General features: G+C 35.8%; 1 protein-coding gene across 1 annotated transcript in view; it reads left to right on the forward strand.

Annotated features, from left to right (window-relative positions):
- Positions 1–26,677, forward strand: part of LOC145261100 (tectonic-like complex member MKS1) — a 474,527-nt gene that overhangs the window by 134,826 nt on the left and 313,024 nt on the right. The window contains exon 6 of the mRNA XM_080119317.1: positions 20,024–20,155. Within this exon, the coding sequence (XP_079975443.1) occupies positions 20,024–20,155 (132 nt within the window). The remainder of the gene's footprint in view (positions 1–20,023; positions 20,156–26,677) is intronic.

The raw sequence follows: 26,677 nt of genomic DNA on the forward strand, positions 1-26,677 counted from the left end.
AGAGAGAAAAGTGCACCATGTGGCGAGGGCCAGGAAAAAAGCGTGTGCTAGTGTAAGATGAACATGTTGCCCATCGTGGTGGCAAGAAACTTTTAAGCCTGTGTCGAGACAGCAGGGTTTTGTATACTACTATGCTGAACTAAGAGTTTTAATGCAAGATGCAATGTGCTATTTTGGAAAGTAAAATGAATAAATGTCTGGAAAAGCTGAGTCGAATTTCTTTGCTTTTTTGTTCCTTTGTGACTGTCTCAGTCCCGAGTGTTAAAATTTTACGACACTTTTGAAGAAGATTAATGACAACGTTACACGAGTTCGCAGTTATAAAAAATAAACAGAAGAGCCAAGTATGCCCTAAAATGGAGTGCTGTTGCCACATTTGGGCAAGAGCTGCTCAGTGCACCCTATCCAGCCTTGATAGAGTTCAAAACCTACTTCGAAACCTAGTAGGTGATGTTCATTTCTTTTCCCTGCAACCTCTTTCCCACAGAAGAGACATTGCGAGCCTGTCTCTGCTCTATCATTATTTTCATAGCAAGTGCTCAACTGGACTCTAATCTATAGTTTCCCCTTACCAAACTTTCACAAAAAAGCACTTGACTAGCTACAACCACTATACATGATTTTCCCACTCCTTATCTGTGGCTAGATCTAAAGGCAGATTCCATGAACAAAGCTTTTTTCCCAGAACTACCCACCTGTGGAACACTGTTCCACTAGTCTGCTTCCCATTGGAATATAACATGGTAGTTTTCAAATCCAGCGTAAACAAGTTCTTGTTAAGCCGTCCTCATAGATAATCAAATTCTACCCAATTTACACCATTAAAAATTATTATACTACCACCTTACATTTATTAACCCTTATCCTCGAGTGGCCTTCAGGCTTTGATAAGTGGTGACCTCGATGTAAAAAAAAGCAAAAAAAAACCCTTAAATATCTAACTGAAAACTTAGAACTTGCATTCATTGTATTAGACTCCTTATAAATTTGGTTATAGTTAGCTAACGTATTTCCTAATTTCCAGCAGAGCGCTCAGTTTCTTCACCTTTATTGCTTTGTGAAGCGATTTATTGAAATAAAATATAAGAACGGAACATTATTGGAAAGTACACAATAAAAAATTAACAAAATTATACAGATGAAAATATTATTTGCACTTTCAATAACAAAATTAAAAAAAAATAAAAGTTTTTATTTGAAATTTTATAAGAAATATATGCATGCTACACGCACTGGCTCATAACAGTGAATGGTGCGGTGGTGCACCTATCCAAAACTATATCATTTAATCACATTATTTTGTTTAAGATAAAAACATGGAAAAAACTATGATCGAAAACGATTTTTTTCAAGAATAGTATCAGACAAGTGATTTTTTTCCTATAAATGAAAATATTGTCTGATGTTTTAAAGAGATAAGGCTCATGAAATTATAAAATAAAAGTTTTTTTTTTTTTTAATTTTAAAAGTTAAAGTTTTTATTTTAATTTAAATAAAATTATTGGAACCACAGTAGAAATACTGAAAAACAAAAGTGAAGGAATTGATTTGCTTTGTCACCGCTTCCGGTAGCGCTATGTCGGAAATTAGGAAGCACGTCTATTTTTACCCAAACCGACCATATTATCACGCAAAGTAATTACCTTTTGCTCAGAATAAAACTTGGCTAATATATATGTGAATTTCAAGATAAAATTCTGAAAATAAAAAGAAATTAGACTTACTTGTGACCCAACGGGTCATCTTTGATATAAATCTCACCCGTCTGTTTAAATGTATGCATGTATGTATATCTGCCTAAAACTTTCGACAGGGGCGACGGATTTTCACGAGATCGGTATTGTTTTGAAGCTCGACTCTTCAGACGACAAATATCGAAAAATTGGTCATAAACAATAATTCCTTCACCCTCAAGTGGTCACTTTTCTATGGGGTGGGGTCGCTTTTTCACCCAATTCAATTTTCAAAAGTCATTGCCTCTTTCAATTGTTTAGCCTTAATTACTTCCGGTTTGGCGATGGGTGCAACAGCTAACGCATCAAGTTTTTTTTTTTTTTCACTTTCTTTTCCTCTTTTGTGGTACGGGTTCGAGCCTGCCTGCCTGCCACCACTTTTTTTTTTCTTTTTTGCTCAACCAACACCCTTTCACATTTCCACTTTCTTTGCCGCCTTCGCATCATGGGTTCGAGCCTGCCTGCCTACTACAACTTTTCTTTTCATTTTTTTTTTTTTTTTTTGCTCAACACACACCTCCAAACACCCGCGCAACGCTGGGCACCCAGGTTAGTGACTACTAAAACTTTTTGTTCCCATCCGATTTCATTAAAAAAATCCATGATATGTTTGTTAAGAAATTATTCTTGCGTAAATAAAAATGTGTCTTTGTACGTCTATATTAACTTTATGACTAATATCGAAGCAAAGTGTTTAGGGTGTATACGAACACAGTTTGTAAATTAGATGTAAAGAGAGAATCACTCTTTTTCTAAATGCTCACGGAGACATGAAAAAAATAGATAGTGGTTGAATCGGCACACAGTGACAGAGGAGGGACGAAATTCAAACAATAGATAGCTAAGAGAAAGATGTGTGACGTGTTCAACTAATTATAAATTTTGGCTGCAGTTAATCTACCACTGTTTCTCCCTAGGGGTTTTCTTTCTACATTCTGTTGTTGAGTTTGGTTAAATCACCAAACAAATATGGTCGATTCTATCGACCGAAATGTCTTGGTTCAGTTTTAATGATATGTTTGTGTCCTTATTGCTACTAGAATGTTACCCTGCTGATCCAAATTTCCATGAACTAATTTTCATTTTGCTTGAAATTATATTTAATATTTACTCTCTCAGAATTATTCAATTTGTAAACTTGGAAATTTTTTTTAATATATATATATATATATATATATATATATATATATATATGATTTTTTTTTAAACTCTACATATTTCAAAGATGTACCATGGTTTCAGTGACATGGATTGACCTTCTACAGTTTAGAAAAGGCCAGTCCAAATCACACACACACACACACACACACACACACACACACACACACACACACACACACACACACACACACACACACACACGCACACACACGCACGCACGCGCGCGCACACACACACACACACACACGCACAGTAATACCGGCCAATGTTCTGTTTATGGGTTACATGCCAATTATTTATTTACAATGTCAGTGAAAATGAGACACAAGGTCGGTAAAGTGACATTTAAAAAATTAGCGCTCCCTAGAAAGAGGACATTCTAGCTTACAAAAAACTATGTCTGAGTATAAGCATCGGCATTCCCTGGTAGGTGCGCATCGGGCGTTTAGCAATACACTAACCCCTTTATCTAAGCGTGAAAGAGTGGGCCTCTTAGAACTGCACAGAATCATACATCTCAGTCAACTTGATATACCACATTTTTTTTTTTTTTTACCAAAATGACTTCATTTGGCATTAGATGACTTGAACGGGTTGATATGCCATAAAACAAAGGAATAAATCAACAAATCAATAAACGCGGATCTTGTGTATCTGAAATGTTGCTTTACTTTTTGTCTAAAAATGGACAACAAAGAAACTTCTCTCGAGTTATGATTCCTGACTTTCCCATTGGGTCATTAAGACCTTGCAGAAATTACACCAAGTGACTCAGCCACTGTACCTACTCTGCCTTCCTCCCCTACCCAATCAACGTGTCCTTCCCTCCTTACACACACACACTCTGTCTGCCCCCCCCATACACTCATCATCGCCCTCCCCCTCCCAACGATCTACTCTTTTTGGATCTCACTCATACTGCTCTGCCCTTACCCCATCCCCACATTTCCATTCTTCCTTTCTCCCATCTATATTTTTTTTTCACCCTTCCTTGCGCCCCCTTCCCTTGCCATTCCAGTGTCAGAATCAATGGTGACAGGTATTCCTTAGTCCTATCTGCTAACCTTTACCTTGAACTGGTTTTCCTGGGAAAATTGACCACAACTCTGACATATTGGATTACACTAAAAATATACTACATTAGCAGGAAGGATATATGCGTATAGCCTATATAAATAATGCATATATGGTAAAAACACACAAAAAAAAACTTGCTGTATATTTTTAATCTATTATAGGAAAGGCATACGTCGTTGTATGTTTATATGTCCAGCTAAAAGTTTAAAAAAATACAAAACAAACACCCACAAAGTTGATATAGTTGTGATCAACGTTGTCCTGGATGAGTAATATCTAACATCCATAGATTTTTGTCCTCGGTCCTCTAAATCAACAGAGATTAGACCATTCCTGTAATGATCGGGTCCCTGTTGCTTTTGCAGTGGGAGTTTAGTTCTGTCTAGTTCTAGGAGGTCCACCCTCCCAGGCTTTGCCTTCTCTCTTTCAGCAGAGGTTAGTTTATTGCTGATCGCCTGAAGCGGCCTCACCGGAGAATCCCGATGGGGCTGCTCAGGCACTTTGTGCAGGTCAGAGTGCGTTGATTTCTCAATCCCACTTTTCGACCCTGGTATCTAAGTTCTTGCAGTAGGAGAGAACGAAAAAAGTATCTGGCATTTACAAAAAAAAAAAAAATATTAATTCTCGGCGTGTGTGTGGGGGGGGGGGGAGGGTCGATAACTGGGCCAGGCTCCGTGGGGGCGGTTTTTCAGTATTACTATGTACTGATTTTGACAGAAAAACCAGAGAGAGAGAGAGAGAGAGAGAGAGAGAGAGAGAGAGAGAGAGAGAGAGAGAGAGTTGGTGTGTGTATGTGTGTGAATAGAAAGATAGAGAGATGGGTTAAAGAGAGGTAATGAGATAGACGATGAGATAGAAGAAAAGTGGTGTTTGATCAATATTGCAGGAAAGTCATTATTTGTATCCTGTTTTGTTTTTTAAATCCTCGAAACAGTGTTTCATGGTAAGCAACTGATGATCCCTAAACTAATATTAAGACTATTGTGAATTATTATTGGAAGCAAAATAATACAGTAATTGCAAGCAAAATAATTTTCCAACAAAGAATTTGGGACTAAAATCTTTTTTATATAGTTTTAAAGATTGAGAAACTTCCAGGAGATACACACACACACATCCACACACACACACACATATATATATATGAAAGTGTGTGTGTACATTTCCCTACGCAATAACTCTGTCAATTTTTAGTCTACAGACTCGAAATTTGATATACAGGGTACTGAGATTTCGGAAAATCGATGTGATCGGTTTTTGGCCAGAAATTTGGCGATTAAGAGGTCAAAGTTCAACGATTTGACCTTTGAGAACTCTACAAAACTCCTCCGACAATTTTCAGTCTAAACACTTGAAATTTTAGATATAGGTTCATTAGACATGGGTCTAACTTAATAACTTAATTTGAGCCCAAAACAATAAAATGTTAAGAGGTCATAATAGGGGTCAAAGTTAAAAAAATTGACCATTTTTTTTGTTGCTCAACATACATCTCCAAATACGCGGACAACGCCGGGAATCCATGCTAGTATATATATATTAGTGTTGGGACGATTAATCGGAATCGGAAAAATGGGAATATATGAGGGTATCAGAATCGGAATCTGAAAAATTTGTACCGATTTTCCGATGCCAAAACGATTCTTTTAATTATCTTTTTTTATTTTGTTTAAAGCTAAATCTTCCATTGCTGGTAATAATGATAAAAAAATAAATATTCATCGATTTGAAACCACTAGTGAAGCTAAAATCGATAGATTGTTTCCCATGTGCTTTTACGTTTAGGAAAATATTTACACATTTAACGTGAGTATTTTTATGGTAATCAGAAAAAAAATATGCACCTATATAGCTAAATATTTAGAGATTTATAAAGAATCGGAATCGGAAATTTAGTATAGAATCGGTAATTGTGTTGGAATCGGGGAAAATATTGGAATCGTTCCATCACTAATATATATCTATATATATATATATATATATATAGATGAGGGTCGTTCCAAAAGTAAAGGCTCCTAATTTTTAACTCAAATTGTTGAAGAGTTACAAAGGCGGGAGTGATATTATAAAAACGAGTGGTCTTTTGCATTCCAGAATTTATTGTTCTACATAGTCACTACCATTCTCAATACACCTTTTCCAGGAATTCAATAACGGGCAGAATAAAAAATAGAATGGATTACTTTTGAAACGCTCCTTGTGGGTGTGCATATATATATATATATATATATATATATTAAAAAAGTTTGACTCATGTCCAGGTTACCTACATCTAAAGTTTCAAGAGTTTAGACCCAAAATTGGGAGAGGAGTTTGGTAGAATCTGCAAAGGTCAACTCTTTAAACTTTGACCTCTTGGCAGGCAAATTTTCGCCCCAAAACTGATTTAAAATTTAGGTTTTTAACTGTGTAGGAAATGATAATTACTGCCAGTCGAGGGGTTCAAACTCACCAAGTTATCCTTCACTTCGTAGACTGGGATTTTTCTCTAAAAAGAATTCAATAAAGTGCACAATTCCAAACACTGAAGAGGTAAAATACAAATTATATATTTAAAGACTATACGCTATATATTTCTAAGATGTACCATGGTTTCATTGACATCGATTGATTTTTTACAGTTTAGAAAACACCATTATAATTCATTCAAATCATCAGCGACTCATGAAAATGAAAACAAATCTGTTCTCATTTTCATGAGTCATGTATATCTCTATCTCTATTATTATGTAAAAGGAACTTTGTCTGTGTTTGTGTTTGTTGCCTATAAAATCGAAAATGGCTTAGACGATATTTATGAAATTTCATGCAAAGGTACTTTATATGCCTGGTAGTGTTCTTAAATAGGTTTTGTATCGGAATGTATTCAATAAGTATTGATAAGCGAAATAATTCGATAAAAGAAGGTACGGGCAATTTTGACTAAAGTTAGCACTTTATACGGACTGACATCACGAGTGCATCTGAGAAGTTTCATTACCACACAAGCCAAAGGCCCAGTATATAAAATTAACAGTAGGTTCCTTGATATGACAGGGGGTGCGTTTGAAATGAATATTTCTGTTTAAAGCACAGTTGCACCATGATACTTGACTTTTTTTTATTTTAAACTTAAATTCAAGCCATTACTACTGCACAAGCAATCGGATCAGGCATATACAATTAATAGTAGGTTCTTTGATATGACAGGGCGCGTTCAAAATAAATGTTTTTGTTTAGCGCACAATTGAATTTTGATACTTGACTTTTGCATTTTTAACTTTAATACAAGCCATTATATGGCAGAATAATTTTAGAAAAGCAACAGTAAGTTCTCTACAGTGCAATGTAGACGACAAAATATTGTGGATTAAGTCACTGTGGGGAGGCATATAAAGTTTCCTCATCGTGCACTGCGATGGGTCCCCAACTAGAGCAGGAAATCAAGCGATTTGATTGAAAAATGGGCAATTTCACCGATTTTGATGACTATAAAAATATGGGAGTGTGAAACATTCGTTGATCATCATTCAATCCTAGGCAACGTCGGGTGTTCCTGTTAGTATATACATATATTTGGGCTGGGTATGAAAAGGCATTATTATCGTGGGAGAGTGATTGCACCAGGATCCATCGTGGGAGAGGAAACAATAAGCCTGTTGAGGCAACGGGATTGTTGTGATAATTTTCTGCTGGGAAAAAAAATGTGGGTCCCATTGTTTAGAGCTGACTAATTAATATTACTAAAGACAAATATATTAGGGACGGTCAGTGAAAGTGAAAGTAAGTTATTTTGGTATTATTTGGATTATTTTGGCTACTGTCCTCATCTTGGATGTTATTGACATAACGTTTCGGCTGAGGTAACCTCTGACCTTCTTCAGGTCCGTCTTGTCGAACTCTGGAATCTTTCTATTAAACTGGAATTTGTACAGAGTTTCAAACAAGGTTCTTTATTTAATCCATGGGGGTAGCTTGCTCTTGTTCTGTTAACCATGCCCAGGTAGAAATTTTAAGTAATCTGTAATCGTATTTTTACTATCACCCATACTAAAAATTAAACTTTCAACCTCCAACCTCTAGAAGACTGTCACTGAGAACTAATTTACTTAGCACCTATATCTGTTACGCCACAGGACTTTGCAGATTCTTCCCCAACCCAGAATAAATAAAGGATTCGGTTAAAAATTCTGTACACATTCTTGAGTTTGATAAGATGCACGTGTAACAGAACGTAGACACGCATATTCAAATGCATACAAAATGCGAAATGACGTCATCGTAAGGAAAAAGACTATAAAAATTAGAGATAACACATTAGAGAAGACGATCACGTTAGCGACATGGATGACGTCACAACCTTAACATTGAGGAAATAAATGTCATTACAGCACGAAAAAGTGAATCCAAGTTATTCTTTTTCTTGGTCTCCTTTGCGACGTAGACTGCATCCGTGTGATTTCCGTGTGTAAACATTGGGTACAGGTACACATGTGAAGAAAATTGGAAGTTACATCGGCTGAAATGGGAGAATATGATCCAAGATGAGCCCAAATAGTCAATTCACATTTTGTGGTGTAAATATTTATTGTCATCTATAATATCCAAGGCAGTTGCTTGTGTGTATGTATGTGTGTTGTCTGGCTAAAGCTAAAAATCAACAAAACGGACACCTATAAAGTTGGTATTATTTTAATCAGTGCCGCCTGGGATGAATGAATTTAGAAAAAAAAAAAAATTCTTTGAGCCTAAACTGGTACAGATGTCATTAAGAGAGTTTTTTTTTTTTTTTGTATTATTATTGAAGTAACTGTGATTACTTTCCTTATACACATTAATTTTCTCAAGAAATCTATACAAAGGAGTTGTCTGTGTGTATACATCCAGAGAAAGGAGTGGGCTTAGCAGCAGAGAAAGAGGAAAGAGAGACCGATAGAGGGACGAACAGGGAGAGGTAAAGAGAAAGAGGTTTTAATAGAAATATGTTACGCTTTTGTCCCAGGCAACGCTAGGTAGCTCTACAAGTGTATATATATATATATATATATATATATATATATATATATATATATATATATATATATATATAAAAAGTCACTTTGTGTATGTGAATTCTTTCCTCATAGGTTTTGAAACGGCTGAGCCTATCTTTTGCAAATTCCACCCAAAGGTAATTTATATGTCTGGCAGTGTTCTTAGATATGGTTTGTAAAGAAATTCACCCGATAAGTATCGAAAATCGAAAAATAGTCTTTCTTCTCATAGATAAAAAATAAATTTTACAGGGGAATATTTTACGTTACATGGTGTCACGAAAAATATTATTCTGTAAAAATTCTTAATTTTTATCTATAAGAGAAGAAAGACTATTTTTAAGATCGTCAAGCCAAAATATCAGCTGACGTAATATTGTAAACAAACACAGACGGAATTTGATAAACGACATTATAATTGTTTTATTATTTTCTTGTGAATTAGTCCACTGGGCAAATTATCTGCATAAATTAAAATATCATGTTTAAGCATACTGTACCATCGAGCAACATTGGATGGCTAGCTAGTATATATATATATATATATATATTTAATTTATACAGATTGCGTATGCATTGCGTGTGTATATATATATATATATATATATATATATATATATATATATATATATATATATATATATATAGAGAGAGAGAGAGAGAGAGAGAGAGAGAAAGAGATTGCGTATGGGACGATTCCAGTATTTTTCCTGATTCCGTATTATATTCCCGATTCCGATACAAGTAAAAATACACTTGTGGAGGGGATGATCTATCGATTTTAGTTTTACTGGAAGTTTAAAATCAATAAATATTTATTATTTTATTATTACTACCAGCAGTGGATGATTTTGTTTAAAACAAAATCAATCAACAAATAAAATAAACCAGATCAAACATTATTTTTCTTTTACGTTTACCTTTAACGTTAAACTTTACTTTAGTGATTCATAAAGATACAACTGGAAAAAAAAAAAAAAAAAAAAAAGAATCCTTGCCGGCGTCCCTTTCAAAATGCAAATGGGATTTATTACTGTTTTTCTTTCTCCCGTTTCGACACCACTTACAATGTCTCTCGCTGCCACATATCCATCTGACCTAGCTGGCGTTTCTCTTGCTTTCGACTGCAAGCTGGCCACAGCCGGCCCATTCTCGCTTTCACTTCGGCATCGACTTTTTTTTAGCTCGACAAAGTGGTGTCTTCTTTTCTTTCTTTTTTTTTTTCTTCTTTTTTTTTTCTTATTCCACAGGCGCAAGCCCGAGCACACTTGCCAATTTGCATACGCGTTTAAACACTGCTCCTGCTGCTAATACACTCGCTTGCCATCCATCCTTGGGTTACTGCTGCTGCTATTTTCATTCGCGCTCATATACGCTTTGTTGCATACCGATGTTTCGATTTGAAGAGTAAAAGTAAATTTTAATTTGCGAAAAAAAAAAAAAAAAAGCTGCCACTTTTTAATTAAAAAAATTGAGCAGGGTTAACTGTTAGAATCGAAGAAATCGATTAAACTTTTGTTTATATAAAACACGAGCAGCAAAATCCCTCCCCTTTACTGTTGAGGTTACTAGATGCCGGAAAGCCTTACGCTAATAGCTTCTTTACTCGGATTGCTAAACTTTGAAATTTCCTCCTTGTTTCCTACTCCTCTAGCTGTACTAACCTGCAGAAGTCTAAATGTAATGCGAACAGACATCTCGCTGCTCAACTCCCCACATTCAATACGATCTCATATAGGAGAAGCTCATGACGGCTAAATGAGAGTATGCTTTGTTTGTGTGAGTGGGGTTTTAAAAACATGCTACCCGCTGTTGGAGAACAAAATAGAAGTTATAAAGTGTGTGTATGCCTCCCTACGGGACAGAGTTAGACACCAGGGTCGTTTTTTAACGTGGAGAAAAGGTACAAAAATAAAAAGTGTCTCAGTCGTGAAGGATTTCTCTTCCACTGAAAAAGAACAAGAAATGGAAGGTATTTATTTGCTCTCCCACCGAACAAATTAGGCACAAGGCCGATTTTTAATGTGAGGAGTGAAGGGGAAATGGGAACCAACTCCCTGTGGAGTAGGGGAGCTGAATAGTGACAATTGGTATGAAGGGTTGCCCTACATTGACCAAGGTCTTATATGTGGGGTTTCCTCCACATATGGTCTTTGCTTGCAGTATCTGCCGGATAGATACTACACTTTGATCTTGGCCAAAAGGCCAAGTGTGTATGTAAAGGAAAACGAAACAAAACTTTTCTTTCCCTCTTCACCTCTTTATATCCCCACCTCTCTCTCTCTCTCTCTTGCTGGATGACCACTGTAGTCTGTTGGTGAAATCAGCTGTTAACCCATTCACATTGTCTTTATTCTTTTTAAAGTCACTTAAAAAAAGAAACTTATCAACGTTGAATACATTTATGTGGGTCAGTGCGTTCAGCTGTCAAACAAAGCTGTTGATTCAAACCGAACTGTAAACTATTTTTATTTATTTATAATTGATAAAGAAATATATCAATTAGTGTAGGGACGATTAATCGAAATCGGAAAAATCGGATATTTTAGAAGTGTCGGGATCGGAAAAATGTGTGTCTATTTTCCGATGCCAAAAACGATTCCTTAAATTATCTTTTCTTTCTTTTTCTTTTTTCTTTTTTAATTTGATTTTTTTAAAACAAAACCATCCACTGCTGGTAGTAATGATAAAATAAACATTTATTGAATTTAAACTACCAGTAAAACTAAAATTCTCTATTTCTACGCATGCACAAATATACATTTATATATTTAGCAATGTTATTTTTAAGTTTTAGTATAGTATGGATTTAGGTCAGGCGGTAATGAACAAGGCTGGAGAGCTACAGGTTTTGGTTTCAAGCTTAACTGACGGCACCAATGTCATATTTAAAAGCAAAAACTTGTGAAATCATTACTATATATTAGGTACAATATGATAATCAATAGAGCATTGACTTATAATAATAATAATAAATATGAAATCTGCATGAATTAAAATATCATATTCAAGCGTATTTTATAACCGGACCATGCCGAGCAACCACTGCTATATATTGACTACAATTTACAGGCACCTAGTTTTTCTTGGAAATGACTAGGCAGATCTGGCTGGATATTTTGTATGGGCCTCCTTTATTATGGTTAGGTGCAGCAGACGATAAATTTTTACTTTAACTGCAACTCAACATTCACCTCTTTCGGTAGCCGTGCTTTTACAGGTTTTCGGGGGTTATTTTGCTGAAAACGAATATCACGTTCAAATCTGTGGGCAGACAAGTAATTTTCTTGATATTAAGGCATTTTTTTTCCAATGTATTACTTAATGAATTTCAGTTAATTCTTTCTTAACATGGAAACGGGGATGTTAATTCATTCTTAACATGGAAACGGGGATGTTTTGTAACATGCATGCGCATTAATAACTGCTCAATTTAGAAAAAACATGGCCGCCTATGAAAACATAAGACATTTCATTAGATAATAAAGGGCTTACTATCCAGAAAGCCACTCATCTGTCTCAAATTTAGATGTGATATTCGTTTTCAGCAGACCATAAATCTTTAAATGGTGTCAATTTAACGGTGAATGTGCAGTTGCAGTTAAATTAAAGGAAAAACCCGGCAAACTAAGTATTATAGTATTCGTTCGATGTACAGTTATTGACTAATAGTGATTGGTATTTAATGCAAAAATAAGCACAATTTAACCATATTCAACCATCAATTTTGCATAATGTTCTCATTTAAATCAACAGGCTATAACTTGTTTAATGAGATAAAATGTCTAATATATATATATATATATATATATATATATATATATATATATATATACAAGGATATAATTTTATGCGTAAATTTTCAGTATTTACTTCAACAGTTTTCGATACATACGTAGCGCTAGGTAGTAAGTTATGAAAATATATATGGCAATCAAGCTACGCACAATAGTCCGCGTTTCGTTCTCGTGAGAATTCGTTAGGCTTATGCCTCACGAGAATGAAACGCGGAATATTCTATATATATATAAAAGTGAACATGTCTATCTGTGTATCTGTATACATTGCCCTACACAATAACTCTGTCAATTTTTAGTCTACAGACTCGAAATTTGATATACAGGGTACTGAGATTTCAGAAAATCGATGTGATTGGTTTTGGGCCAGAAATTTGGCGATTAAGCGGTCAAAGTTCAATGATTTGACCTTTGAGAACTTTACCAAACTCCTCCGACAATTTTGGGTCTAAACACTTGAAATTTTAGATATAGGTTCCTTGGACATGGATCTAACTTAATAACTTGATTTGAGCCCAAAACAATAAATGTTAAGGGGTCATAATAGGAGTCAAAGTTAAAAAAAAAATTGACCTCTGCGGTCTCTTCCAAATTACTCAGACAATTTCTGGTCTAAATATTTGAAATTTTACATAAAGGGCATTCAGAGATAGGGCAAGCTTTTTCATCGGTTTGGGTCGAAAATTTTTAGTTACTAATATATAAATGGATGTATGTATATCTGTTTGCATGTCTGCCTTAAACTTTCAATTAGAGGCAACGGATTTTACCAAGATCAGTATCGTTTTAAAGTTCGACCTTTCATACGACAAATATCGAAAAATTGGTTAAAACATCAATATCTTCATCTTAACCTAGACATTTTTCTACAGGGGGAGGTCACTTTTTTCGCCGATATTTTTTAAAGTTATCCTCTCCTTTAGATTGTCTAGCCTTAATTTTAAAAAATATCGCTTCCAGTTTGGCGGTGGTCGTAACAGCATAAACGTTATGTTTTACTCCATTCTTTTCCTCCTTTGCGGTACAGGTTCGAGCCTGCCTTCCTACTACCACTTTTTATTTTTGCTCAACATACATATCCAAACACCCGGGCAACGCCGGGCTGAAATGCTAGTATATATATAAAATTATAATTATTTTCACAGGTAAACAACGTCGCAGCTCACAAGAGCCATGACAGTCAACAGACCAGAAGTCCAAGACTCGAGTTTCACCTTCATTTGGGCTCATTAGTTGAACACATCCAAACTCTGGACTCGAAACGCGAATCCCTTGCATGCTATGCGAGTACTCTATCACTTAAGCAACCACGAGGAAAGTCTATCAACACAGATCACGCAAACCGTGACAAAATCTGATTGTTTATGTATGTGTGTGTGTGTGTGTGTGTGTGTGTGTATATATATATATATATATATATATATATATATATATATATATATATATGATTGTTGAGCTAGATTAAATCCGACGATATGAAATAAAATATACTTGTACTGGTGTTAAATATATATATATATATATATATATATATATATATATATATATATATATATATATATATATATATATATATATATATATGGAATAAAATGGAGGTGAAAGGACCTGAATACTCAACGTTTCGCCCGATTTATGCAGGCTTTTTCAAGACTATCCCTCTTGAAAAAGCCTGCATAAATCGGGTGAAACGTTGAGTATTCAGGTCCTTTCACCTCCATTTTATTCCATATATATATATATATATATATATATTTAACACCGGTACAAATATACTAACAGTATTTAATAACTAACAAGAAACTAAATAAATAAACTATAAAATAAGATAATCGAAATTAAAAATTAAAAATGATAATCAGACGCACCGAAAGAAAACGCTTTAGAAGAATATGACTGAACAACAACTTTTGGAGGCCATTATATACAACATGCCAGCTGAAAAAAAAAGGCCGCTCGGCGAATTGAAAAGATATCCAGAAAAATCAGAAAAAAAGAATAACTCTGTCGTGTTCAATCAGATATGCTTGAATAATAACTTGCTGCCAAAATATACATGCATGTATATGTGTGTGTGTGTGTGTGTGTGTGTGTGTGTGTGTGTGTGTGTGTGTGTGTGCTCATATATATTATGACAGAAGTTTAGAATAACATGGTACCATCGGTTTCGAATCAACAAATGATCGCATCTTTTTCGCGTTCATCAACCATTGTTGTGAGTTTGAAGCAATTATTTTTATTTAATCATTAATTTTATTATGCATGGTGTATGCCATTCGACTTGACTGGATTCCTGTACTTCTCTTTACTAATTGCTTCTTCAAACATTGTTTTTCTGCCATATTTGGAATCTTTTTAAACTTTCCTTGGAAAATAGATTTTTGTTTATTTCATCATTTTTTTTTTTTTAATTTCTAAAATTCATGGTGATTAATAATTTTTTTTTTTATTTTACTGGGTGTTTCCCCCCCCCTCATGAGAAACTCTTATCTTTGAAAGTCCATGTATGTATGTGTGCGTGCATCTACCTACATATATATGTATGTATATGTATGAGTGTAGCAAGCTCCTCCTATCCCTCTCATCCAAATGTTCTCTACCTGTACTGCATAACTTTCCTCACTGCTCTTCTCCTCCAGATCTTTTTCTTTCCAATGCATCCAAAAGCTCTTTAAGAAGAATCCACACCGTTTATTTTTTCTTTTCTGTCCCCCCCCCCCGATTCTTCGCATGACAGCCATGAAAATTTAATCTGATGACATTTCCAATTTGTCTTTTTGGTTCGCCATAATGGAACGTTTTCGTTTTTTTTTTTTTTCCTTTAATCTTCTATTCTCGTTTGTTGCGGACTGATGCACCAAAACCTAGTGCATCATATCTGTGCACCTAAATCAAATATGTACAGGAACTATCCATCTACCTCTATCTTATATTTATATATATATATATATATATATATATATACACACACACACACACATATATATATAGACCCATATATATCTATATATATAAAAATGTAACTCTTGGTTCGTTCGCAATTAATTGTGTAAAAAACCACTGGACGGATGGCTTCCACGTTTTGGTATAATATGTTTACTATATCCATGTGTGTTTTTATATATTTCTTTTTAATTATAACATTATACTTAATTTTTCTATGATAAATAGGTGTTTTTCTTTGTACCGAGAGGCCATTTTTTTTTTATTTAGGGACAATTATTTATTACCGCTTCCTGTCACGTGACCAGTGTTACAATTTAGCGGTTTTCCTGCTAGATCTGGAGATTTCGTTTGCAATCTAGCGGGGAATTCTAGCCTGGGTGCCTGGCATTGCCCGGGTGTTTGGATGTCTGTGTTGAGCAAAAAAAAAAAAAAAGTGATAGTAGGCAGGCAGGCAGGCTCAACCCCGTATTGCAAATAATGAAAAGAACGTGGAAAAAAAACAAAAAAACGTGACGTCTTTGCCGTTGTGCCCATTGCCAAATCGGAAATGACGTATTTTTAAATTATGGCTAGTCAATCAAAAAGGAGATGACTTTTGAAAATATCGGCGAAAAGAGACCCCCCTCCCTGTAGAAAAGTGCCCAGTTGAGAGTGAAGGAATTAATGTTTTTCGCCAATTTTTCGATATTTGTCATCCGAAGGGTCGAGTTTCAAAATGATACTGATCTCATGAAAATCTGTAGCCTCTGTCAAAAGTTTTAGGCAGACATACATACATACATACATACATACATACACTTAAACAGACAGGTGAGATTTATATTCTAGATGTATGTGTGTGTGTGTAATCTACTAGTATATAAAATGAATTTTGCCTGCGTGTGTATCTGTGAGTTTGTTTCCCATAGACTCAAAAACGGTTGTACCGATTTTTATGAAATTTCACATGAATGTACTTTATGTATCTGGCAGTGTTCTAAGATGAGTTTTGTATCAGGGTGTCTTTTTGATAAGTTTTGTATCAGGGTGTCTTTTGATAAGTTTTGTATCAGGGTGTCTTTTTGATAAGTATCGATAATCAAGATAATCGGATAAAAGAAGGAATATGTGATTTTGACCACAGTTTACACTTTATGCAGCCTAACATCACAAGTGCATTTAAGAAGTTTTATTACCACACAAATATAAAGACCCAATATATAAAATCAACAGTTGGTTTTTTGATATAACAGGGGCACATTCGAAATTAATGTTTCTGTTTAGAGCACAGTTGAAGCATGATATTGTATTTTTGCATTTTAAACTTTAATTCAAGCCATTATATATAAAAAATAATTTTATAAAATTAACAGTAGGTTCTGTACAGTTCAGTGTAGACTACAATGTATTGTGGACTAAGTCACTGTGGAAAGGCATGTGAAGCTTCCTTCCAGTGCACCACGATGGGTCCTCAGCTAGAGCAGACAATCAATCGATTTGATTAAAAAATGGTCGATTTCACCGATTTTGATGGCAATAAAAATATGGGAGTGTGGAACATTTGTTGATTATCATTCAATCTCGGGCAACGTCACGTCTCCCTGCTAGTATGATTTAACTACTTGGAGCAGTGATTACATAGGGATTAATTACATAAAGTTCTCATTTATATAGCTCAATAGTGTGATAATAGAGCTATAAGTATATTTCTTTGAATGTCAAGAATGTATGAAGAGGAAAAGAGGTCGACCAAAGAATATCTGGAGAAGAGACCTGGAGGCGAATACTAAGCAGACCAGATACTCCTGGAAGGAACTGGAGCGAATCGCCTAGGACCATGGATGCTAGTGGGCTATTTTAGATGGTCTATGCCCCTCTAGGAGCTTGATGATGATGATGATGATGATGATATCCCTATTAACATGGTATCTTTAAAGAATATACATATATATTAGGTTGAGAAGAAAGTTCTCGTGGAATTTTTCATTTTGATTTCAAATTATGTGTTTTCAAATAAGTGTTCGTTATAATACCTTTACTTTATATATCATTTTAAAGAGCGTTTAATCTATCTAATTGTTTAAATTACAATCGTTTTAAAACAATTGTGTCTTCTTTTAAGAATGTTGAATACAAAATGGAAAAAACAATCAAATTTGTACAATTTTCTTATTTCAATTCAAGCTAGGCCGAACAGTTGCTGAAGCAGCTCGCAATATCAACAAAGTGTTTGGCCCAGGAACCACTACTGAATGCACAGCACAATGGTAGTTTAAGAAATTTTGTGGCGGTGACAAGAGTCTTGAAGATGATGAGTGTAGTGATCAACCATTGGATGTTGACAACGATCAATTAAGACGATCAAAGCCATTCCATGCATAACTGTTTGAGAATTTGCTTCTGAATTAGACGTAATGTATACGATGATTTCAAGCCACTTGAGAGAGATTGGAAAGACAAAAAAAAATCTTGACAAATGGGTGCCTCACGAATTGAACGACAACAAAAAGAGACGTGTTATAAATTGTCATCTTTCCTTCTTTTATACAACAAGAATCACCCGTTTCTCGACTGGGTTGTGACTTGTGATGAAAAGTGGGTTCTTTATGACAATCAGTGATGCTAGGCTCAGTGGTTAGACACTGACGAACCTCAACGGCACTTTCCGAAACCAGGGTTGCACCAAAAGAAGGTCATGCTGACTGTTTGGTGATTTGCGACCAGTCTCGTCCATTACAGTTTTTTGAATGCAAGCAAAACCATTATGGTGGTGGCAAAACCATTATGGTGGTGGCAAAACCATTATGGTGGTGGTAAAACCATTATGGTGGTGGCAAAACCATTATGGTGGTGGTAAAACCATTATGGTGGTGGCAAAACCATTATGGCACTCAGCATCAGTCAATAGAAAAGGCCCAATTCTCCTCCACGACAATGCCCAACAGCACATTGATAAACCAACTTAGCAACAGTTGAACGAATTGGGCTATAAAACTCTGCCTCATCCGCCATACTCTCCAGACCTCTTACCTACTGACTCCCACATTTTCAAGCATCTGGACAACTTTCTGCATGAGAAATGCTTAAAAAAAAACAAAGCGATATAAAAAAAAAAAAACGTCTTCAGCGACTTCATCACCACCAGAACACAAGATTTTTATGTTTCTGGCATAAATACACTTGTTTTGCTTTGGCATTGATTCTGACGGTGCTTATTTCAATCAATAAATTTTTGTTTGACTTGAGATATGTTCATGTGAATTTAAAAGTTAAAAACTGCAAGAACTTTCTTATCAACATGATATATATAGTATAGCAATACTCGTTCCAGGATGGGTAAAATTCATTTCTGAACTAGAACAGTTTTGCCTCAATGTTATGTCTCCTTACATCTAGATATAGCGAAAGAAAACCATATGTTTGGAATCGTTATTTTAATTTTGTTTCAAATCAATTACATGAATTTGATTCTAGAAAATGCCTCAAATTTAAGAGGTCTGAAATTTAAAGGGGTCTTAAGATGAAATTGCCAAATGTTGCCTAACCCAGAGTTCGGTATACTCGCAGAAGAGATATTGTGAGTTTGTCTCTGCTTTATCGCTATTTTTATGGCAAGTGCTCATCTGAGCTCTAATCTATGGTCTCCCTTGCCAAACTGTCATGAAAAACACTCGTCTAGCTGAAAACACTATCGATACTTTCCCCCACTCTTTATCTGTGTCTAAACCTAAACGTAGATTCCATAAACAAAGATTCTTTTTTAGAACTGCATGCCTGTGGAACTGTCTTCTGTTTACCTGCTTTCCAGTTAACTACAATATGGTTTTCTTCAAGTCCAACATAAACAAGTTCTTGATGAGCCGTTCCACTTAAGTTAACGAATTTACTGAATTTCCATTACAAACGATTACCATATTGTCCAATTGACTACTGTACACTCTTTAACCTTTATTCTCGAGTGGCCTTCGGGTCTTGATAAGTGGTGATGCCTATGCAAAAAAAAGGTACCAAAACCTGATGATGATGATGATGATGATTAACAACAACAACAACAACATGCTTCAACGATCAACAAGAAAAATTGACGAATTCAAATCAAGTATTTATTTTCTAGGAAGAAAGAAATGATAAAGGTATACCTGAAGAAGGTTGGAGGTTACATCAACCAAAACGTTGTGACACTAACACTCAAGATGAGAACAGTAATCCGAAGAATCGAAATAATATGTATAATTGATCCTCATCTCAAAAATTCATAAACATTACTTTATATACTAGATACCATTGTTACATTTATTTCTGTTTCATATTTTTATAGCACAAAGACATTACATCCAAAGGGGAACATCATTGAACTTGGACCATCAATTGAAAATAAGATTCAAAGGGGTATCTTCCATGGACCAGTGCAAAAGATGTATATTATGGCAGACCTCAGTCCAAAAGATCGGTAAGTTTAAAAAATTTTATATATAACGTGTCAAAAATGACAAAAAAAAATTATGCTTCGCCACTGTTTGCAGTAATATTCATGTAAAATCATAGAAACTAGCAAGACCTGTGGAAATTCCACAGCGGCATCTTTCATATATAATATATCGCTGCTGGGCATTCTGTGGACGTTCAGCATGAGTGGAGACCCTACAATATTATTGTACCTATTTACTATGCCTCCCCACGGGACAGAGTTAGACACCAGGGTCGTTTTTTAACGTGGAGAAAAGGTACAAAAATAAAAATTGTCTCAGTCGTGAAGGATTTCTCCTCCACCGAAAGAGAACAAGAAATAGAAGTGCAGCATCTGAAGAACAGATACTACACTTTGATCTTTTTATTTATTTGCTTCCCCACTGAGCAAATTAGGCACAAGGCCGTTTTTTAATGTGGAGAGAGAGGGAGGGGGGGGGGTCCAGCTCCCGAGAGGTGGGAAATGGGAGCTGGATAGTAACTGTGGTCGTAGGGTGATCCCTACCTTGATCAAGTTCAGATATGTGGGGTTACCCCCACATATGGTCTTTGCTAGTCATAGCTGGTCTTTGCTAGTCTTAGCTTTGCAGCATCTGCCGGAACAGATGGTATTTATTTGCTCCCCCACCGAGCAAATTAGGCACAAGGCCAATTTTTAATGTGAGGAGTGAAGGGAGGGGGAAAGGGAAAAAGGGGACCAGCTCCCGAGAGGTGGGAAATGGGAGCTGGTTAAAGGTCAGGCATGTGGGGTTGCCCCCACATCTGGTCTTTGCTAGTCATAGCTTGCAGCATCTGCCGGAACAGATACTACACTTTGATCTTGTCCCGAAGGCCAGAGTGTGCGTAATTGTAGTCCTTTTGGTAAAACTGTAAAAATATTTATTTAAGTAATCTGGTTAATGTAGTGTCCGAATATATTTGGTTACTAAGGTTTATCTTCAATATCTTTATAAGAGTCTGTGACATATTTCCATTCTATGGACGGCCAACATGAACGGTAACCCCATGATATCAGTAGACCATCTTTAGGCACAACAGATACTACCCTTGGATCCTAACCAGAAGACCAAGAAGGTGTATTTTAGTTTGAAGTGCGTCCTAAAAGCAACACCAATTTTTTTTTATTTTAATTTTTTTTTTTTACATTTCGCTTTCAGTGATCGGGTGATCCTATTGAAAAAATTTTTTTTATTACATTTTCACCCCAAACAAGGCGCATTGCCACTTTGATGTAGAGGGCTACTATCAAGAGCATGAGTTGCAGAGATACTATGTAGGGAGTTGAGCAGCAAGATGTTTGTTCACATTACACTTGAACTTATGCATATCAGTACAGTTGGGGAAGCAGGAAACCGGAAGGGAATTCCAAAGTTTAGCAGTTCTAGGGAAGAAACTATTAGAGTAGAAGGCTTTCTGGCATCTGGGGATCTCGACTGTGTAGGGGTGGGATTTTGCTGCTTGTCAGGTTTGTTGGGGGTATTTACGTCAAAGGGGTACAAGGGCTTGTAGTTCATCAGAGTATCCACCATTAAAATACTTGTAAAACAAGCAGAGGGAATATTTACTAAAAAAGGAGGATAGAAGGTGATAACATAGTACAAATATTATATCAGCATATCTTATATACTAATTTAATGTTCATAGTTTGTTATTGCCTTTTTATCCTCCTTTTTAATCAATAGGATGTCCCATTTGTTAAAAGTACTATGGTATTAATATATAGATTCCCGTTCCCTGCCGATTTATGGGTCACGTAAGGTAGCTTTTGCATGAGTGTGCCCTACCTTTTTTTTCACTCTTTTGTTGATCCAGTAGAAGAACGCGTCTGAAACTTGGTGGTACATGCCTAAGACGGCAGTCACAGAAACCCAGTCCCCTTCCTCCCATTATCGACCTGAACTGAAGACTATTTGTGACAAACTCGAGGCAGCAGTTACAAGTTAGCCATCATTTATCACTACATTCCTGCTAGATTGCAACCACGTCCAATATGAAAAGAGTCAGACTTGAGGAATGCATACACATAAGCAAATTTTCTTCTTTTCTGTACAATTAACTTTTTTTTTGTTTTTTTTTTTGTATCATCCATTTGTTCATCCAGTCAAATTGCTTTGAATATTGTACATGTTCCTTCTCGCAAACCAACTATCGCCATATTCTCTTTCAGGGCTTTTTCTTTAATTTCTTACTGCATTCTCACGTGTGAGAATTGAACTTAACTTTTTCCCTCGGGGTAAATTATTAAAGAAAAAAAAAACATACTTTTTATTTACAGTGAAGGATGTCTTTTTAAATTAATTTCAGGCGGCAGGGATTGCTTTCTCGTTTCCCCTCATAACGTATCTTATTACAGCAAACCGATCACAATTATAACCGCATTGTCCAAATTTGCTTTGTGTTAGCCGTTCCTTCCTGAATGAGGACATCCGGAATTAATGTTTGAAGAAAGAACATTTTATTGACAGTATTCATGGGTCTTCTCTCCTGCTAGCAGCAGTGGGTACATTCCTGGGCCACGGATCATTGTTTTCATTATTGTAGATCTTCAGACATTCTCTGTATGATGTCACTTCACCGAACTTCCATGCAACTGTCCCCTTCTTTCTTTATCTATTCCCTTCCTGACATCACGGCCATTTTCATCAAGGTAGCGTTGAAATGCCCTTTTAATGCATTCACTAACCTGATGATCTGTGTACGGTGAATTAAAATCGCAAGACGAATATTAGCAAACGTATTTACTGTAATATACTATTTATAAAGTTGATATATTATGTAAGGATAGATTTTGTCATTACGCGACCTGATGATTACCTTTGTAGTTGCTATAAAGCAACATATAATGAATACTTGATATAAATCAGTTGATCACTGTGTGTGATATCATCATGTAGTGTAGAAAAGGAAACTCGAAACGTCCATCACTTGCTGTCTGGTCGTATCGGTCCCCAGCAATTTTCTTCTCTTGACTCCAATCTCTCCGATCTCTGTCAGGGGACACTGGAGCTGCCAACTATCCCAAACTGGAAAATGTCCTCAACTGTTGCAAACTCAAGACTGTTTGTAAACTATCCCAAAATTCATTGCTACACTTAAAACTGTCTCTAACTATATCGACCTCTATGTTCGGTCTTTTGTCCCAGTCACCTGCCACATCTTGATTAACAATCCTATTTCAGTTTTTTTTTGTGTGCCTTGGTCATTTTATTTCTACTAACCTCACTTCCTAAAGCCTTTGTTCTGCTGATAAACTTATTTACTCTTTTTTCTCCTTATACTTTCCCTCCTTTTTTATTTCCTAACACATTGGGGATGGTGGGGGGGCAACATCAATAGTATCACAATTGCTTTTGAATTTGCAGGTGCTTTCACTGTGTGTTGCGTTTCAACCTTGTGTCATACATTCTGGCTGCGTCATCGTCTCTCATCGTGGCTCACAAGTATAAAAATAAAATAGAACAACTGAAGACGCAAAAGGCTCCGGCACATTCTGGAAATAGCACTCTGTGTGGTTGTGTGTGTGAGACTCCGACATATTCTGTAGATATTAGTTGGGTTCTGGTGCATGTATGACACTATCATGAACAAGAACTCTCTAAACGATAAACTGTCCTCAACTGTTGCAAACTCAAGACTGTCTGTAAATTGTCCCTAACTATTGTGAACAGTCGCAAAATACACTGCTACTCTTAAAATTCTCTGTAAGCTAACTATAAATATACGAATCTGTTTGTCTCTAGTCACCTGCCACACCTTGATTAACAATACTATTTCAGCTGCCTTTTGTGTGCCTTTGTGAACAACTTCCTCTCCATTGTCTTTCTACTAACCTTATTTCCTATAATCTTTTGTTCTGCTATTCAACTTATTTCCTCTTTTTCCTTATTGTTTTTCCTCCTTTTTTATTTCTTTGGGTGAGGTAGGGGAACATCGATAGTATTGCAATTAATTTTGAGTTTGCAGATGCTTTGACTGTGTGTTGCGCTTCAACCTTGTGTCATACATGCAGAAATCTAAGTTTCCATAATCATCATAGAAACATTAAAGTTTACAAACTGTTTAGTAGCTGCAGGATCTCTTTATATGTACTCCTGCATGATCCTTTCAAACTGAAACCTTGCTGTCCTAAAATCAAAGCTCTTCACTTACATTTTCAAAAGGACTCAATTAAAATATAACTGATAGAAGAGAGAAGAGATTTATTCTACTTGATCTTTGTTTCAAATCACTGAAGAGTTGAAAGGAAGGTAGAGTTAGAGATACAGAGAGAGAGAGAAAAAAAGTCAATAATTACTGTTTAATCATATGTTGTAAGCCTATATCACTTGCGCAGTTTAACATGCCGCATGGTTCTCAGGACTGCCTTTTCTTACTCTTTGAGTCACGTGACGTCATATTAGTTTCAATCATTCTTCCGTCTTATACGCAATGAGATTTTTAATTAAAAACAATTGTAATTCGAATTATGAAACCGTATTTCTACTTTGTCCATTGTTTAGACTTATAGGAGTGTTTTTTTATTTCTAATGCCCCTCTCTCCAAAATTATTTCCAGTCATTCTCTTATTTTTTCTTATGTTTCATACGAGACAGAGATTAATAAATCGTGTTTAATCATATCTTGTCAGCCCATGTCATTTTACACATCCATACTGCTGCATGCTCTCAAACAGACCTCCTTCTCTTTCACATTCTCTTTAAGCCATCAGATGTCATATCCATTTCTATTAATTCCCTACAGTCCATCAGGTTACACCCAGCCGGCCTTTCGTTTTTATTCTCAACTATTTTATATACTAGTGGGTCTATACGCCCCATATCTAACATGTATTTGCGCAACGGAATTTATTAGAAATGCTTCAGTTTTACGTAAACAATGCTGGAAAATCTTTTTTTTTAATTCATGCGCACCCCAAACAAGGCACATTGCTACTTGGACATAAGGGGCTACTATTTGGGAGCATGCTTAGGGAAAATGAAGAAGATGTTGGTTTACATTACATTTAAACTTCTGCATATCAGTACAGTTAGAGAAGCAGGTAACAGGAAAGAAATTCCAAAACCTAGCTGTTCAAGGGAAAAAGTATTATAGTAAAAAGCTTTCTGGCATTTAAAGACCTCAACAGTGAAGGGGTGTGATTTTGTTGCTAAACGGGTTGTTGGGGGTATGTATGTCGAAGAGGCACATTCCATTATAATACTTGTAAAACAGGCACAGAGATGCAACATTGCAGCAATGGGACAGGGGTTGGAGCTTAGTTAACAAAGTGGGATATATTAGATTGGAGACTCTGCTTTGGACCCTATCCAAGAGTGAGAAACTAGTGGTAGATGCACCAGCCGAGATGTGCCAACAATCCTCCATATATGGGCGAATGGTGGCCTTGTAGAAGTACAGGATACTCTCAGATGTGAATAGTCTTCTAGCCCGATAGAGGGAACCCACCTTCTTTGCAGCAGCTTTTGCAATGTCCTCAATGTATTTGTTCTGGTTCATATTTCCTGTGAATGTTAAGGTGAGGAGGTTGAAGGAAGAATTCTCAGGTAGGAGTTATTTGTCATGGATATCGGTGGTTGGGAAGGCTTCTTGTAATTGTTAAAGGAAAGCAGCTTAGTCTTAGTAGCATTAAATGTTAACATCCATTTGCGGCCCATTTCCACTGGAGGTTATTTTCTAAGGATTCTGCTGTTGTCTAAGATTTGTGCACATTCGTTCTTACCTCGTGCATGTTTCTTTTTGATTAATAAGTCACCAAAGGCCACTCGAGGATAAAGATTAACGAGTTTGTCAAATGAATAATCAGACAATATCTCGCAAGAATTGGAAAATAATGGGTGAAATAAGTTAGAATTTGATTATGTATGAGGACGGCTTGGCCAAGAATTTCTTAATATTGGACTTGAAAACGATCATTTTGTAGTCAGCTGGGAAGTAGCCTTGTGGTATTGTTTTCTTGGAAAGCTCTAGATAACAGGTTGCTAGCAACACAGATAGAGGGAGGGGGGTCGAGCTTTCACCATCACTGGAAATGATCAACCGAAATCAACGCGTGATGGAAAAGAGAAGCAATATCAGAAGTTCTCCCTTACTTTTTTGAACGCTCTTTCTCTCTTTTATTTTTGAAACTCTGTCTTTCTCTCTATTTTTCTTTTTCCCTTTTATTTTTTAAACCTCTTTCTCTCTATCTTTCTTTCTCTTTAACTTTCTTTCCTCACTTTCTTTTTCTCTTTCTTTTTCTGTATCCCTTTTGCCGCTTTCTCATTTTTCTGAACACTATCTTTCTCTCTGTCCCTCTTTTCTTTTAGTTTTTAAACTCTTTCTCTCTCTCTCTCTCTCTCTCTCTCTCTCTCTCTCATATTTTTGGACTCGTTTTTGTTCTTTTTCTTTCTCTCGTTTAGACTTTTATTTTTTAAACCTTTTTATTTATAACTTTCATTCTCTCTTTTATTTTTGAACTCGTTTTCGTTTTTCTCTTGTTTTATGAACTCTCTCTCTCTCTCTTTCT

The sequence above is a fragment of the Euprymna scolopes genome, chromosome 37 (assembly GCF_053919585.1).
Source record: "Euprymna scolopes isolate OS-2025 chromosome 37, ASM5391958v1, whole genome shotgun sequence".
Lineage (NCBI taxonomy): Eukaryota > Metazoa > Mollusca > Cephalopoda > Sepiida > Sepiolidae > Euprymna > Euprymna scolopes.